We start from the raw sequence: 17,892 nt of genomic DNA on the forward strand, positions 1-17,892 counted from the left end.
GGATAAGCAATTACAGACCAGTCAGTTTAATTTCAGTGGTGGGCACGGCTCTGGGAACAATTATTCGGGGCAGAATTAGTAGTCATATGGAAAAATATGGGCTGATAAGGAAGAGCCAGCAAGGATTTCTAAAGAGGAAATAGTGTTTAACTAACTTGCTCCCGTTTTTTTGAAGAGGTAACAGAAAAGGTCGATGAGGGTAATGCTGTTTTATGTGGTGTACATGGACTTTGAACAGGCATTTGATACAGTGCCACATAACAGACTTGTGAGAAAAGTTATTGCTCATGGAATAAAAGGTACAGTAGCAATGTGGATACAAAATTGGCTGAAAAACAGGAAGCAGAGAGTAATGGTGAATGGATATTTTTCGGGCTGGAGGAAGGTTTGTAGTGGAGTTCCCCAGGGGTCGGTATTGGGATCCTTGCTTTTCCTGATATATATTAATGATCTAGATCTTGATGTGCAGGGGATAATTTCAAAGTTTGCAGGTGATATGAAGGTTGGGAGTGTTGTGAATTGTGAGGACGACAGTGTGGAACTTCAAGAGGACATAGACAAGCTGGTGGAGTGAGCAGATGGGTGGCAGATGAAGTTCAATGCGGAGAAGTGTGAGGTGATGCATTTTGGTAGAAAGAACATGAACAGATGTATAAAATAAGGGGTGAAATGGGGCGCAGGAGCAGAAAGACCTGGCTATATATGTGCATAGATCATTGAAGGTGGCAGGACAGGTGGAGAGAGCAGTCAATAAAGCATATAGTATCCTGGGCTTTATTAATAGGGGCATAGAGTACAAGAGCAGGGAGGTTATGCTGAATTTATATGACACTTGTTAGACCTCAGCTGGAGTATTGTGTACAGTTCTGGGCGCCACATTATGGGAATGATGTGAACACATTGGAGAGAGTGCAGAAGAGGTTTACAAGAATGGTTCCAGGGATGAGAAACTTCAGTTACGAAGATAGAGTGGGACTGTTCTCCTTGGAGAGAAGGCGGCTAAGAGGAGGTTTGATAGAGATGTTCAAAATCATGAGGGGGGCTGGACAGAGTAGATAGGGAGAAGGTGCTCCTGCTCATAAAAGGATCAAGAACGAGAGGGCACAGATTTAAAGTGATTTGCAAATGAAGCAAATGTGACATGAAAAAAACTTTTCCAAACAACAAGTGGTTCGGGTCTGGAATGCACTGCCTGGAAGTATGGTGGAGGCAGGTTCAATCGAGGCATTCAAGAGGGCATTAGATGATTTTTCGAATAGAAACAATGTGCAGGGGGACAGGGAAATGGCAAGGCAATGGCACTAGGTCATAATGCTCATTTGGAGAGCCAACGCAGGCACAATGGGCCATTGAAATTCTGTAATTCTGTGATTTAATGCGGCAGATTTGGCATGTCACAGCGTGAAAAGCAACCATTGCGGTTGGTGGTTAAACTGTCATTTTACCCACCCACTACTGCGCTTAGTGCAAACCTGGAGCGATTCCGCCCTTTATCATGGCAAGTATCTGCAACCATTTAATCATTTGGACAGACAGGAAAACCATACATTTCTATAACGATTTCACAACCTCAGGATATCCCAAAGCGCTGCATACCAATGAAGTACTTTTGAAATGTAACCACTGTTGTGATGTAGGGAGAGAAGCAGCCAATTTGCACAAAGCAAGCTTCCAAAAACAGCAATGTGATAATGGTCAGATAATCTTGTTTTTTTTTAAAGTGATGCTGGTTGCAGGATAAATATTAATCAGAACATTAGGGGATAACTCCCCTGCTCCTCTTCTTCCTCAAAAAAAGTAGTACCATTGAGCTTCTACACCTAAGTGGGCAAGACTTGGCCTTGGTATTACACTAGGACACCAGCCTAGATTTTCTGTGCTGAGGTCTCTGGAAGAGCCGTACGTCTCATCTTGTAAATGTTGCATATGAACAAGAGCTTTAATGCTAGCCCCTGTAACTTTAGCAAAAAAATGATTTACCCGAGTAAATAAAACTAGGTAAACTAGTCTGGTTTCATTTTGGGCACGATACCTCAGTCTGGTTCAGTTTTGGGCACCATACGTCAGTCTGGTTCAGTTTTGGGCACCATACCTCAGCCTGGTTCCATTTTGGGCACTTTACCTCAGCCTGGTTCCATTTTGGGCACTTTACCTCAGTAAAGAGACACTGGCCTTGGAAGGAGTGCAGCACAGATTCATCAGAATGATGCCAGGGCTTAAAGGGTGGAAACAGGTTAGATAAAAATGGATCGTATTCTGTTAAGTTTAGAAAGTTAAGGGATGGTTTAATTAAGGTCTTTAAAATGATATGGTTTTGATAAGGTACATACAGAAAAATTATTTCCTCTGACGGAGAATCCAGAACAAGGAAGCACAATATTAAAATTAGAGATCGGTCATTTAGGAACTGAGGTACCTATCAGTGATGATCTAATTTGAGTGGTGGAATGGTTTTAGAAGGTTGAATGGCCCACTCCTGTTCCTATTGCACATATGCTTCATCCTGTTCCCTCATGTTTAAATCTCTCCAGGACATTCTGCTTCTCAACTGTAACTGTCTTCAGCAAATCCAAAACCCCCACAATTCTCTGGTCCTCAGACTCTGGTGTCTCATGCTTATCTTTAACATCCTTTAGAAAAGGTTGCATACTCATATCAACTGGAAACTCAGTATTAAACTGCAAAAAATTTAAGTTATCCAGCAAGCTCTGCAAATATTCACAAATGCACAAAGTGCAGCAAATAGATTGTGTATACAGAATCCCAGAGTCAAAATTTTCATTAGTTACAAAAAAGCTTTTGATAAAAATTAATATTCTTTCCACAGGCAGAGATGTGACAATAAAAACATGAAAATGTATATTTTTCTCCTTTGCTTCCACTTTCCTCTGGAACGTCAGATGCTAGAATTTGTCTGGAACATATCTGTGTGACAACAAAGTATTCAAGCAGAGTCTGTTTTCAAATAAACAAATTCATAGTTTACCTGAAAAATGCAGGGCAGTCTATACCTTTGAGGGAGAATAAAATTGGAGAGAAAAAAATAATGAAGTAATAAAAGGTATTTGGCACCGAGTTCCCTTTCGGTAGACTGTGTAACCTATCCTTCTGCAGGACTTTAAATATGGGCATAAAGTATCAAATTCATTTTTACAATGCCCTGATGAAGCCACCAAAAATTATGATTTCAGACATAGGCAAGTATTGGTGAACTGTCTGTGAATCTCAGGTACCAATCAAGAAACCGAATTCCCCCGATGGCTCATCAGGGATTCTGACTCAGAAATCACTTGATCCAGGTGGAATCAGAATTGTTATTTCCAATTATTTTCAAACAGCTATCAGGATCTCTGTCCCTCATTGTCTCACCCTCTAATGTTCACAATCTTCATTTCATTGCCAGGCACAAATGCCACAGCTCTCTGGAATTTTGAGCCAGTGCAAGCTGACAAACATTTAAACCAATTGTTCCAATAGTCTGCCTTTAAGCTTCTGAAGTGCTAGCCCAGGCCCCTGCTCACACTCACTGGTGATTACATTTTCAATCTCTGGCTCTGCCTCATACTCTTTCACCAATTCTCTCAAAGAGACCAATATATTGTCTGTAACCACTGTCATTTGTACATCTCTCTTGTCCTATAATACCTCTCCAGTTCTGGCTTTTCCCTCTTTCTTTTGCAGAAATGGGAACCCTGGTTGAATTTTCCCTTTCTAATGTCAGGCAAAGTGAAATCACCTAACTCAGCAGAAACTGAAGGATTAAAAATGGAACCTCCCTGGTTTACACGGTTCATCTATTTGCTGAGTAAACTCCTGTCCAGTGGAATCTAAGAATTCCATTTTTAAGCACCACTAGGAATCTCCAACTTTTAGCTGTAAGAAAATCTGTTCATATAGCACTGAGGGTGTGTTGCACTGTCAGAGGTGTCATCTTTTGGATGAGACATTAACCCAATGCTCCATTTGCCTCTCAGGTAATGTAAAAAATCCAATGACATAATTTCAACGAAGAGAAGGGTGGTTCTCCCTGGTGTCCTGGCCAATATTTACTCCTCGATCAACATCTCAAAAACAGATTATCTGATCATTATCAAATTGCTGTTTGTGGGATCTTGCTGTGCACAAATTTGTTGCCATGTTTTCTACATTACAACAGTGACTACACTGCAACAGTATTTCACTGAATAAAACAATTTTGTCCAGCAGTCATGAAAAGCATTACATAAATGCAAGCCTTTCTTTCCTACCAAGGAAGCGTTTTTGATAATACAAACTGCTAAGTAATGAGTTAAGTTACAGCCTTACCACATGCTCAGTCATCTCATGTTCTTACTTCCCCAAATTCATTTCTCTTTCCAACTTAATTATTCCAACATTCAAAATTCAACAGCACAAAATATACTCCAAGACCACTGCTAATGCTTCCCTATAATCCAGCCAGTGGGAAGCACAAACAGGTTTAATTCTCTGTTCTCTCAATAAGAAAGCATTTAACCTCTATTGGACTTTCTCCTCTGTTCCTCTGTCACTTTAATCAGCCAGGATCAAGGAATTCACACAGGCTGGGCTGTAACAACTACCCAAGTATACACAATGGGGCCAAATGTAATGTTTCCAAGTTCGCGAATGACACAAAGCTAAGTTGGAATATGTGGTTTGAGGAAGATGCAAAGCAGCTTCAAGTGGGTTTGGACAGACTTAAGTGAGTGGGCAAGCACATGGCAAATGTAATATAATGTGGCAAAATGTGAGGTTATCCACTTTGATAGGAGGAACTGATGTGCGGAGTATTTCATAAATGGTGAGAGATGAGAAAGTGTAGATGTACAAAGGGACCTGGGTGTCCTCATCAATAAGTCACTGAAAGCTAACATGCAGGTGCAGCAGGCAATTAGGAAGGTTAATGGAATGTTATCCTTTATCACAAGAGGATTTGAGTACAGGAGTAGCAAAGCCTTGCTTCAATTGTATAGAACTTTGGTTCAACTGCACCTGAAGTAGTGTGTGCAGTTTTGATATTCCTTTAAGGATATTATTGCCATAGAGGGAGTGCAACAAAGGTTCACCAGACTTGTTCCCAGGATGGTAGGACTGTCCTATGAAGGGAGATTAGGGAAACTGGGTCTGTATTCTCTAGAGTTTCGAAGAATGAGAAGTGATGTCATTGAAACCTACAAAATACTTAAAGGGATAGGCAGGGTGGATGCAGGTAAGATGTTTCACCTGGCTGGGGTGTCTAGAATCAGGGGACACAATTTCAAAATATGGGGGAAGCCACTTAGGACCGAGATGAGGAGAATTTCTTTTTACTCCGAAGGTTGTAAATCTTTGGAATTCTCCACCCCAGAGGGCTGTGGAAGTTCAGTCATTATGTTTAAAGCAGAGATCGACCGATTTCTAAACACCAGTGACATAAAGGAATATGGAAATAGTGTGGGGAAAAAGGCATTGAAGTGGATGATCAGCCATGATCATATTGAATGGCAAAACTGGATCGATGGGCTTAATGGCCTTAATGTTCCTATGATTTTATGGTGCAATTCTTTGAGGTTAGTAGCAAATTACCTGGATCAGGTGACAGAAAAGTTTAATTTTAGAAGAGCAAAGGCAATGGGCCTACCTTGTCTTAGCGTCACACATCAGGCAATGGTTTTGGAAAATACATGTTGCATTAATGGATTCTACCTAAAGAATGGTGAAACAATAGTAATATCAAACTCACGTTTTCTATAACAAAAGTCCATTCCTTGTCTTCAAATTCCTCAGCATGTGGATCCTGAAAAGAAAAAAAACATTTTTTAATTATAATTTTTCACATTTACTGTAATTCTAGTAAAAATTGAGTACTGTAACTTTCTGTTCCATATAAGCTTGGCTTTCTTTTTTAGGAGGACAATAGGAGAAATAGTCATCATACAAAACAGTAGATGGCTGAGGATGGATTAGAAATCCACTGAGAGCACTTTGCACTTCTATGTGCAGGAGTGGAAATGGCCAAAGGTAATGTAGGGCAACAATTACATCTGTAGTTTATTTCTAACTAGAGATTAAACTATATAAATCTAACTTTTATGGTCAATTTCTCATCAGTTAATATGCAGTGATCATCTTGCATCAACTATTTGGTATATTTTGGCCAGTACCCAGAATCTCACCCATGACAAAAACAATGGGCCAGAGAGCATATGGAGTACTTATGGAACAGTTATGTTAGACAGAGAATAGATTTCTCTAAAGGGAAAAGCCTAAGGTTTCCCCACATTAGGGATTTAACTTCTTCACAATCTCACTTCAGAACTGCAGAATAATTCTCCCATCGTGGCCAGAGTATCAAATGATCACATTACTCACTTTTAATAATGCCACAGTGCATTTGGTTATTTTAAAAAGTACTTTTATTAGTATTTTATTTTTATGGTACAGGGTTGGAGTATATTATTCAAAACACAATAATGAGTACAAGACCAATTTAATAATTCAAATAACAATTTTTGTCTACCACTTGAGGTTTATATGCGCTATTTGAGCTCCTCAATTAAATAGAATAAAAACGTTATAAATTAGGACTGCCAATGAGCAGAGCCAGCATATGCTGAATTTACCAATGCATTAAAATTGTTTCCTACATGAAATTAAGTATGCTTTCCTGTGAGAGTACAGTTACAAATGACAAGGTTTTTCCTACAGGAAGTCAGGCTGCAAGTTCAAAGCAGTAATTATGCATGTCACCTCATACTCAAGATGTGTTATGTCCACAAAGCGCATGGCAACTGTTATTTACATGTAAATTATAATAAAGGTGCAAGTAGTTAGGTGGATTTATTCACTTTAATTTTTTGTTTCATCAGTAGTTAATAGCATTACAGATGAACAATAAATGGCAGTGATGTGGGTGATTAGAAGCTTTACTTTACAGGACAGCACCAGCTGTAAACATGAGGCAATGAGGCAATAATGTTTATTTCAGCTACAGTCTTAACATTATATTGATATGAGCCACATTTGGTCAAGCCTCGGGTACAAGTTTGTTTGTTTAAAAAGCCCCACTGTAGCTAATGAGAAATTTTCACTGCAGAAAGTTTAGAAGTTGCTGTACCTTGAAAAGTGTCACAGTGATTTCAATGTTTTCAGGAACAGGCCATACCACAACTCCTCGATATGGATTTTTAATTCCTGGTTGCCAGCTATGAGCCTTCAAGAGGTAACAAAAAACAAAAATGTTTAGCAATTTATAAGGTTCATAATATGTCATCAATATATTACATAGGCTACGGCACAGAAACAGGCCATTCAGCCTAACCAGTCCATGTCAGTGTTTATACTCCAATCGAGCCTCCTCCCATCTTTCCTCATCCAAATCTACCATCATAACCCTCTATTCCCTTCTTCCTCATATCGATGAAACAATATTGTAAATTTAACACAAAATCCTTAATGCAGCAAAGCCATAACACATGCTTAAACAGTACTATAATCTACAATTTACAAGGACGATGCCAGAAAATTGTGGGTATACATATTTGGAAAGGATTAACAGACTGGGTCTCTTCTCTCTTGAAAAAAAGTGGCTAAGGGTTGATCAAATAGGGGTCTAAGTTATGAAAACTTTTGATAGAGTGGATAGAGAAAGAATGTTTCCTCTTGTGAGGAAGAGGCCATCAATACAAGATAGTCACCAAGAAATCCAAGAGGGAATTTAAAAGAAACTTATTTACCCAAAGAGTGGTGAGAATGTGGAACTCACTATCACAGGGCGTGGTTGAAGTGAATAGTATAGATGTATTTAAGGGGAAGCTAGACCAATATATGAGGGAGAAGAGAATGGAGGATTACGATGGTGGGTTTAGATGAGGAAAGATGGAAGGAGGTTCAAATGGAGCATAAACAGAGTGTGGACTGGTTGGGCCGAATGGCCTGCTTCTTTGCCGTATATCCAATGTAATCTTGCTGCTTCTACCTAATCTCATTGCATTATATTTATCTAGGTTTAACTCCATCTGTAACTGCTCGGAACCAAATCCTCAAGATGCATTTCGCTGACCTCACCAAATTCAATGCCGTACCAAACTTAGGTGCTTTGGGCAATACTCCATCTTCTAAGTAATTTACAAAATGATAAAGAAAACAGCCACGAGATCAGGCCTGTGAGGGCACTACCAACAACCAGTTTTCCACTCTGACATCACCCTACATACCCTGACCCTCTGATCTACCAGCACCTATTCAAAAATCAAATCGAATAGTCTGTATACATCTCCAAGTCAGCCTATTATCCATGAGATCTGTATTTCCGTTAAGCACTTCTGTAAATTGGTCAGGCATCACTTGCTGACGTTCTCTCTCATCTGTCCTCAGCCTTTAAAGTACTAATGTAATTAACTAAAAATCCTTTCCTAGGTGTCTGTTTTATTTTCATTATAATACTCATTATTAAGCTGTTCAATAAATACAAACTGATTCAAGGATTCCTGGCACTTCCGCCTGCAAAGGTTTTATGCGTACCTTGGAAGATTTCCGTCTGCTTCTTCTTGTCCAAACCACTACAAGTTTGTCAGGTTGCCTAATAAAATGAATGAAAAATTTAAAAAATTAGCGCACCAATTATTTCACAGAATACATGACTGACTACTTGCTAGCCAAAGGCGTTCACAATCTTAACAAATTTTGATCTAAAGTTTCAAGCAGCGTACTATTTGAAGGAAATTAAAAAATGCAATCACCAATTTGCATCGATTGAGTGCTTTTAATGTAGAAAAATATCCCAAGGTGCTTCATAGAGGTGTAATGAGATAAAACGGAAGCATTATGAAAGTTTGATAAAAAGGGGCGAAGGAGTTTGGCCAGGAGAGGCTGGAATGGTTGAGACTGGAAGTGACAAGGGCACATAAAAGGGTTCGAGCAACAACTGGACTGAGGTGGAAGCAGGCAGTCTTTGTCGTAGAGAGGACATGGAGTCAGCCCCTTAGCTCAGGGTCATGTAGTTTATATTCCCAAAGTTCAACCAGAGAAAATTACATTCATCTAAGACTGGGTTCAGACAGACAATCAATACAGAGGCAGCGGAGAGGTCAAGATAAGTGATGGAGAAATGGTGTTATGACTGATGTAGTTGGTGAAGCTGAGTTATTTAAAAATCCCAGAGGGAAACTTTAAACAACTGTCATAACCTATAATTTTAAGTGTTATGTTTGAGATGCGACTCTAAATTCAGGACTCAGAGCACTATTACGGCTCTTCAGATAATGCGTTTTTGACTCAATTTAAAAATGTTCTTGTTATTATGGTCACCAATCACTGCCCTACAGTATATCCAAGATTAGAAACACAAATAGTAGAGTTGTGCTTTGAGGGCTGCATTGCCAGAATTGAGGTCATACATGTTTCACTGGTCAGTTTAGACCTCCCAAAGTATATGTGTTTTCAAGCAGTGGTGCTTTATGTCCTAATAGCTTCATGTGTACTGTAGTGCAATACTATATACTCGAGTTTACACCGCTTCTGCCCTTCAGAGTACTGAAACATCTTCAGCTCAACTCGTCCCATGCTTGTGACCATCTTGCAACAGCCCTCTCCTTGGCCTCCTCAAGCTTTCTTCAGCCTTTAACACAGCTCCTTGGCCTCCTCCAGCTCCATGGGGCCATGATTCAATGGTTTCATTTCTACAAATGCAAACAGTGTTCTCACCACAGTCTACCAAATTAAGCTGTAAAGTTCCATCATTGGGCAGAGATTGAGCACATTGAGTTTGCCAGTGATAGATATGGTCAATTTCCTTGATCACTGTTAGCCATCTTTGGCACTCTTTTTGGCCCTGTGTACCTTGAATCCCTTTATGAATTTGCCATACATCATCCTTCAGCTGAGACAATACTTGTCTTCAACCTCAATGGCCTCAGAGTGTACCCGTGACAAAGTTTGACGACCACAGTACAAGACAGATAATGTAAAGCCGAATGACTCAACTAATATTTTTTCTATTCGTTCATGGGACGAGGGTGTTGCTGGCTAGGCCACCATTCATTGCCCATCCCTAATCACCCTTGAGAAGGTGGTGGTGGGCTGCCTTCTTGAATCGCTGTAGTCCATCTGGTGTAGATACATCCACAGTGCTGTTACGGAGGGAGTTCCAGGGTTTTGACCCAGTAACAGTGAAGGAACGGCAATATATTTCCAAGTAAAGATGGTGAGTGGCTTGGAGGGGAACTTCCAGGTGGTGGCGTTCCCATGCGTCTGCTGCCCTTGTCTTTCCAGGTGGTAGCAGTCATGGGTTTGGAAGGTGCTGTCTAAAGCGGCTTAGTGTATTTCTGCAGTGCATCTTGTATATGGTACACACTGTCGCCACTGTGCGTCGGTGGTGGAGGGAGTGAATGTTTGTGGATGGGGTGCCAATCAAGCAGGCTGCTTTGTCCTGGATGGTGTCAAGCTTCTTGGGTGTTGTTGAAGCTGCACTCATCCAGGCAAGTGGAGACAATTCCAACACACTCCTGACTTGTGGCTTGTAGATGTGGACAGATCATTGATGGTTGGGCCTAGGACAATTTGTCATGTTTTTCCCTTGTAGCTACATCTATATTGTTACTCCAAATCAAAAGATGCTTCTTCTGGCTGACAGCTATCCCAACTCTTAAAATGTTCAATGTTTTGAATATATTCATCCATTTACTCAGGTATGCTCTGCCCAAAAGTAGGTCCTTGGCCACTGTCTGATGCTTCATCCTGGGTCGGTGGTATATAATGGGAGACAAAACTTTTTAAAAATAAAAATCCTGATCTGTCCAACCATGTCAAACCCAACTCTCAATGGGAGGGGGGAGTTCCATTTTGGTTGCTCCTCCATTTCCTTGTGACAATGGGATTTTAGTCAACATCTGTTCAATTATTCCAAGTTCTTCCCTCAGTTTGCAATAGCTTCTTTAAACCACTGTGCTCTGCAAAATTCATTCTCAGGATAATCAAGATTTCTCCCAGGGATATCTAAACGACTTATAGCTAAAGGTCAATTGTTAAATATTTTGACTGCTTGGATTTGACTGTGTTGGAATGATTGACTTAACATCTATATTTCTACCACCTTATGAAAGTTTGATTTTAAATGCAACGGTATAAGTCCAGAGGCCAATTAACCGAAACAGGGCAGAATTTTTAGCTCGGCAGGTGGATGCATGCCCGACCCAACCGAGCGTGAAATGACTTCAGCCCGGCGTGCCAACATCAACGCACAGTCGTGTGATAGTTTGGTCGGGGGGCGCGCGCCAGAGCCGGCAGAGTGTCCGCCAACAATTAAAAGGCCTATTAAGGCCATTAAGTTATCAATTGACTTTAACTTTTCACCGCCCGTTCAACCTAACGGTTGGCGGGCAGGCGGAAAGGCCAAGCGGCCTTTGCATTTTTTTGGAATCCTCATCCATGGGTGGGATGAGGTTTCCAAAAGCAAATACAAATAAAATAAAAACTTTATTTTTTAAATTAAAAACATGCCCCTGCTTATGGTGACAGAGTCACATGAGGGAACATGTTTCATTACATTTTTCTGCTCTTTATTTATTTTTATATATCGCTTCATCTCCGAGGCAGCTTCGAGCTTCAGGGATATTATTCAACGCTCTCTCATGTACATTTGCAAAGTTCACGCTAGACCTGCTCATGTTTTGTGACAAGTTGGTGCTGTCCTCTTTCATGTTCCTTGACTTTGAAGGTTTTTTTGGCAGGCTTCCCAGTGCACCAAACATTTAGCAGTGTATACCCATCAGCATTCTTCTGTAGGCTTCCCTGCTGAAGTCCTCATCTGAGTCCTATGCAGCACAACCTGCTGCAACCTTGCCCTTCAGAGAGCTGACATCTGCAGTATCTTTGCCCTCTACCCTGGCTGCAGCACACTCAAGGCCAGTTTCTTGCCAGATGCAGGTCCCACACCTAATCTATCAAAGATATTTTTTAGCATCTAAACTGATAGTTTTAAATTGCGAGATCAAGTGATGATGCAGTCACCTAATCATCACACTCTTCTTGGTGTTCCTCCACTGCTTGGCCAGGTTGGACCCATGGTTATCCGAAAGGAAAAAGGAGCAAGTGGAAGTTTGCGACTGGGGTGGAGAAGTAAGAGGTACATTTTTACATCATACTGCATGTGAGAGGAGATTATCAGATGCGGGGAGAAGGATTAGGTATGAAGACTCTGTCATTTTCAATGTTTCAACCCCACTGAGAGTCATGGACTCAGCAATCATTATTCCAGTAACGGCCAACACTGTCTCTTCCCTGGGGGGTTAGGATATGCAGGTGTGCCTAACCCCCTCTGGTCAGCACCTGCTGCCTTCAGTTGTACTCCACCTTTTACTGCAAAAGACAAGGAAGTGCATCAGTGAGTGTCTTGCAATGTATTTAGGTGATGTATCGGTCATGTTTGAATATCTGACAGTGTGTACAATCTGTCAGATATAGCTGTGAGGTTTGCAGCAGTGGTAAGTGTGTGAAAGTGAGGTGAAGCATAAGAATGTTAGGTGCAAGACTTGATTGATAGAGATTGTTGGTTGGCGAATGATGGGGGTGTGGTGGTTTGAACAGTGTCTGCGGTTACTCGTGCAGCTGGTAAGACATGGTATTTGCAGATATATTCACTGGCCTCGCGGAGTGGTCAAGGTCATTGAACTTCTTGCGATACTGCATCCAGATCGTGGGAGCTTGTCTCATGGACCGAATAGAGGCTATCAGTGTCTTTAGATGGTGTGTTTGGAGGGTTTACCACCTGCCACAGTGGATACATTTCTCTTTTTCACCTCCAAGATCTCCAGTGCAGCAGGAAGAATTGTTTTCCAAAAATATACATTATTCATCAAATTTGAAAAAGTATACCACAAAACATTTCAACTTGAAAATGACAGAGTCTCATAAATTTCAACTTGCCTCAATGCAATACATTCCACTCCTAGGTGCCTCTATTGTCATGAAAATAAAATAATTTTCATAATATTGTGATTTATTTTAAAGTTAATAGTGGGGTTTGAATTAGTTTCTCTGTGTGGATGTGTGTTGAAGGGGGGGTTAATTGAAGACAGCTGGTCTGGAGCTTTTGAGTTATCAAAAGGGAAGTAGGTGTGAATCGCTAAATACGTGAACATGTCTGAAGTTTTAGAATGTGAGGTGTGAGGAACATTTGCATTTTTAGATAAATTAGGTTAGTTTGAATTTCAAAGAGACTAAGGTGTTACACCTAGCCATAAGAAGCTAAGTCAAACAGCATTTATTTTTCCCAAAAGTTACTGATAAAAATTAGAACTATGAAAAGATTTATATTATGGGAAAAGTAAAGCTGCAAAACATCTGGCAACAATGGAATTTGCATTAAAAGGGAGAAACATGTATAAAGGAGATGAAGTTATGTGTAAGGGGGAAGGCATTCTAAAATCTCACACAAGTGTGAAAAGCCTCCAGCCTCTATGCATCAAGTTACTGCCGACAAGAACCAAAGCTAAGAAAATTCACTTTGAATATCACTGTCCAGGGTATTGTGTACTTTCCCTGGGTCTGTTAAACTTGTATTTTGTTTTCCTGTTGCCTTAACGGAGGTGTAACTGGGAGTCAGGCTAATTAGGGGATTTAGGAATTATAGTAGTAATTTGTAGATCTATGTATGTGCTTAAAATCTTTTCTATTAATAAATGTTTAATTTAGTTTTGTAAAAAATCTCAAAGACTTGGTGGACTTATAACTACTGAATTCAAGGCACATATCTCAAAATAAAATACAAATTGCAAAACAGTTATGGCAGCTGTTTCAAGTTTCCCTCTGAGATTTGAGCAGCTCGGCATTTACCATCCGCTGTGCCATAACATTATACAAGCCCATGCTCTGCCAGGTTGTGCCATTCCCACTGTTTCCCAGGGCAGATTCACTTCCTGCATGACTCCTAGCCCCTGCACCTTTTAAGCAGTGCTAGGAAGTTGGCCGCTCTGGTGCATACTGCCAATGAAAGCATGATTAGCACCGACTCCATAAAAAAAGCAGCACACAGGTGGCATACTACCTGCATTTCAATCAACAAGCACAGGTTAATCACATATCATGATCCCTGCACCCACTTTTAGGGGCTCATATCAAGCACAGTGCAACTAGTAAACAGGAGGATTGACAGCACTATTTTCAATCAAGACTTAATGAATGGATATGGTGAGTTATTGCAACCATTCCAACAACATAACTTACAGTTATATAAGCATCATTAACATAATGAAACATCCCAAGGTGCTTCACAGGAGTATAAAACAAAATATGGCACTGAGCCATATAAATCATGGCTAAAGAAGTAGGTTTTCGCAAGTATCTTAACGGAAGAGTGAGGTAGAGAGGCAGAGAGGTGTAGGGAGGGAATTCCAGAGTGTAGGTCCAAAGCATCTGAAGACATGGCCACCAATGGTGGAGTGATTAAAATCGATGATGCTCAAGAGGCCAGAATTAGACGGCAGGTATCTGGGAGGGTTGTGGGGCTGGAGGGGCAAGGCCACGGACAGATTTGAAAACAAGGTTAAAAATTCCTGGTATTTATTATAAGCTTGGTTGTTGCAAGTGTTATGACCAGGTGAGGAGGGGTAGAATGGGCCCCCACTTCTCATTTGATTGTAACAGAGGTTTTGAATAAAAGGATGTGGTTGCCAATCAGTGTGTACTTATCGGTTTATGTACGGATGATAAAGAATTAACCAGACAAGATTTCTTGAGTTAAACAAGGGATTAGTTTGATCATGCTAAAACCAACTCAAAAATATTAAACTGTAAAAAATACATTCTGACTTACGCAAAACAAACACTATCTCATACATACAAACCAAACATGCAAAAAATGCAAGTCAGAGTAAACTTTGGGCAAATTAAGATTCAGTAAGGAAAAAAATAGACTGGTTGTAGATCCGGAGGTTGGTGTTCTCAGCTGAGGCAGTTTTAAAGTTGTAGCTGGTCTTCTTCTAGAAACATTGCTGTAGAAATTGAAGTATTTCTACAGCATTTTCTATTTCCTGTGACACACGCCAATTCAGCAAAAGAGGAGCCAATCTTAGAGGAAGGATAGAGAGAAGGAGCAGTGAGCAGCTTCTCCTCACAGCTGCTGGTACATTCCGCCAGCCCAAGTACGTATACACACACACACACACACACAGACAGACACAGATGTATCAGGTGACCTTTCTTCTCCATCTTGCCAACAGAAGTTTTAAAAAAGTCCATTGTATATTCCAAAAGCTGGCTTTAATCAGCTTACATCTGTATCGTTATCTTAGCCATTGCATGTTATGGCCATAGTGATTAATTTTCATGTCCAAGCAATTAATTTGGATGGTTCATTCTTCCAGGTTTGAATACTGAGAATCTCCATTTTTGATAAGGTATGGAGCAGGCTGTTCACACCTCTGGAGGGCTTTCATGGATTCTTTGCTCCCTTCCCAAGAAAATGGAATGTGTCTGCATAGGGATGTAAATTGGCAGCCATCTTTAGTTTCAGTCAATGTCCTTGCTTCAATTTACAACTCTTTAAAAAAGTCCAAATGAAATCGGCTGGTGAAATTAAAAATTAATAGTTCACATGAACATGCCTTCATAACACGTGACTGTAGAATGACTACATTGAATATACAGAAGTTGCAATACAGGTAGTAGTCTCATTTCTGAATAATGCGGCTGTGGGCTCAAGTCCACAACTTGAGTGCAAAAATCAAGGCTGACACTCCGGTGCAGTACTGAGGGCATGCTGCCTTTTGGATGAAATGTTAAACTGAGGTCTCATCTGTCCTTTCAGGTGGATATAAAAGAGTCCATGGCACTATTTCAAAGACAGCCATGGGATGAAGAGTCATTCGGACTCAAAACATTAACTGTATTCCTCTCCGCAGATGTTGTCAGACCTGCTGAGTTTTTCCAGGTATTTTTGTTTTTGTTTTGGATTTCCAGCACCCGCAGTTTTTTGCTTTTATATTATGGGAGTTATCAAACCTGGTGTCTTGGCCAGTACTTATCCCTCAATTAACATCACTAAAACACATTATCTGGACATTATCACATTGCTGTGTGCAAATTGGCTGCCATTTTCCCTGTAACTGCACCTCAAAAAGTACTCCATTGTAAAGTACTTTGGGCATCACGTGGTTGTGAAAGGCGCGGTCTCAATGCAAGTTTCTCTCTTTTAAATATTTTCAAACTTATAAACATAAAACATCTATTATGAAATACAACGCACATCTCTGCTAACCCATAACTTACTCTCACATACGTACAAACACACGAAATAGGAGAAGTAGGCCATTTAGCCTGCTCTGCCATTCAATAAGATCATGGCTGGTCTGCTTGTGTTTTGAATTCCACATTCTATTATATCGCCGATAACCTGCGATTCACTTGACTAACAAGAATCTATCTCCCTCTACCTTAAAAATATTCAATGACCCCGTCTCCACGGGCAGAGTTCCAAAGTTGGACAACTGTCAGAAAAAAATTTCTCCTCATCTCTGTCCTAAGGGGACCCTTAATTTTAAAACAATGCCCCCTAGTTCTGGACTCTCAAACAAAAGGGAACATCTTTTCCACATCCAGCTGATCAAGACCGTTCAAGATCTTATATATTTCAATCAAATCACCCCTCACTCTTCTACACTCCAGTGGAAACAAGCTCAGTCTGTCCAACCTTTCCATATAAGACAACCCACTCACTTCAGGTTATCAGTCTAGCAAACTTCCACTGAACCACCTCCAACACATTTACATCCTTCCTTAAATAAGGAGACCAAGACTGGACATAGTATCTGAGATGTGGTCTCACCAATCGAAGCACATTTTTACTTTTATGTTCAACTCCTCTCGTAATAAAGGATAGCATTCCATTAGCCTTCTTAATTGCTTGCTGCATACTAACTTTTTGTGACTCATGCACTAGAACACCTAAATCCCTCTGCACCTCGGAATTCTGCAGTTGCTCTCTGTTTAAGCAATACTCTGCTTTTTCATTCTTCCTACCAAAGTGAACTTCATATTTTCCCACGTTATACTCCATCTGCCAGATTTTTTCCCACTCGTTCAACCTCTCTATATCCATCTGCAGCCTCCTTATGTCCTCTTCACAACATACTTTCCTACCTATCTTTGTGCCATCTGCAAATTTAGCAACCATGCATTCATTCCCCTCATCTAAGTCATTGATGTAAATTGTAAAGTGCGGAGGCCCCAGCACAGACCCCCGCGGGATCACATCCAATCAGGTAAAAACCCATTTATGCATACTCTGTTTTCTGCCAGCCAGCCAATCATCTATCCATGCCAATATGTTACCCCCAACTGTCAAGAAAACAAGAAATTGTAATATTTTTCTTTTGGTAACATCACTGTCCTATTTCCTATGTACTGGAGGACAGGCTGTTGGAGGTTATAAGTATGGCAATTGGAGTAAGAGACAGAGTGACTGCAAGAGTCTAAAGCGAACAGTAAGAAGTGCTTTTGAAATGTTAATGAACCAAGAGGAACTTCAATCAGAATTTTACATAAAGCAATAACAGGAGTAGTTTTGAACTGAGTTGCTTTAGTTCAAAGGGTGATATATCCAGGTTGTAAAAGGTGTAAGTAAGTAAGGAAAAGATAGGGAAAGTTTTTTTTAAAGACAGAGCTGGAGTAAAGAAACGAGTTTAATCAATTCTGGGAAGAAAGCATTTCAGAAGAGGCTGAGTAAGACAATAGGCAGATCAAAGGGAAGGAACGCATTAAAGGAAACACTGAAGCCTATGTGGGATAGCTGTTTAGATCTCCCAGAAGACAGCAAGATAGCTGATCAGAACTCCCAGAAGATGGTGTGAACAAGGCCAGGCCTGGAGAACCAGTTACTGTCAGCTTCAGAGAATACCCCAAGGTAAAAAGCACTGC

The 17,892-nt window shown here is 40.4% G+C and overlaps 1 protein-coding gene across 1 annotated transcript in view; it reads right to left on the minus strand.

Annotated features, from left to right (window-relative positions):
- ehbp1 (EH domain binding protein 1) overlaps nucleotides 1–17,892 on the minus strand; it is a 387,240-nt gene that overhangs the window by 306,509 nt on the left and 62,839 nt on the right. Inside the window, exons 4-6 of the mRNA XM_078556541.1 lie at nucleotides 8,503–8,560; nucleotides 7,097–7,192; nucleotides 5,723–5,776 (exon numbers count right to left, since the gene is read on the minus strand). Coding sequence (XP_078412667.1) covers nucleotides 5,723–5,776; nucleotides 7,097–7,192; nucleotides 8,503–8,560 — 208 coding nt within the window. The remainder of the gene's footprint in view (nucleotides 1–5,722; nucleotides 5,777–7,096; nucleotides 7,193–8,502; nucleotides 8,561–17,892) is intronic.

Source organism: Cetorhinus maximus, chromosome 14, assembly GCF_964194155.1.
Source record: "Cetorhinus maximus chromosome 14, sCetMax3.hap1.1, whole genome shotgun sequence".
NCBI lineage: Eukaryota > Metazoa > Chordata > Chondrichthyes > Lamniformes > Cetorhinidae > Cetorhinus > Cetorhinus maximus.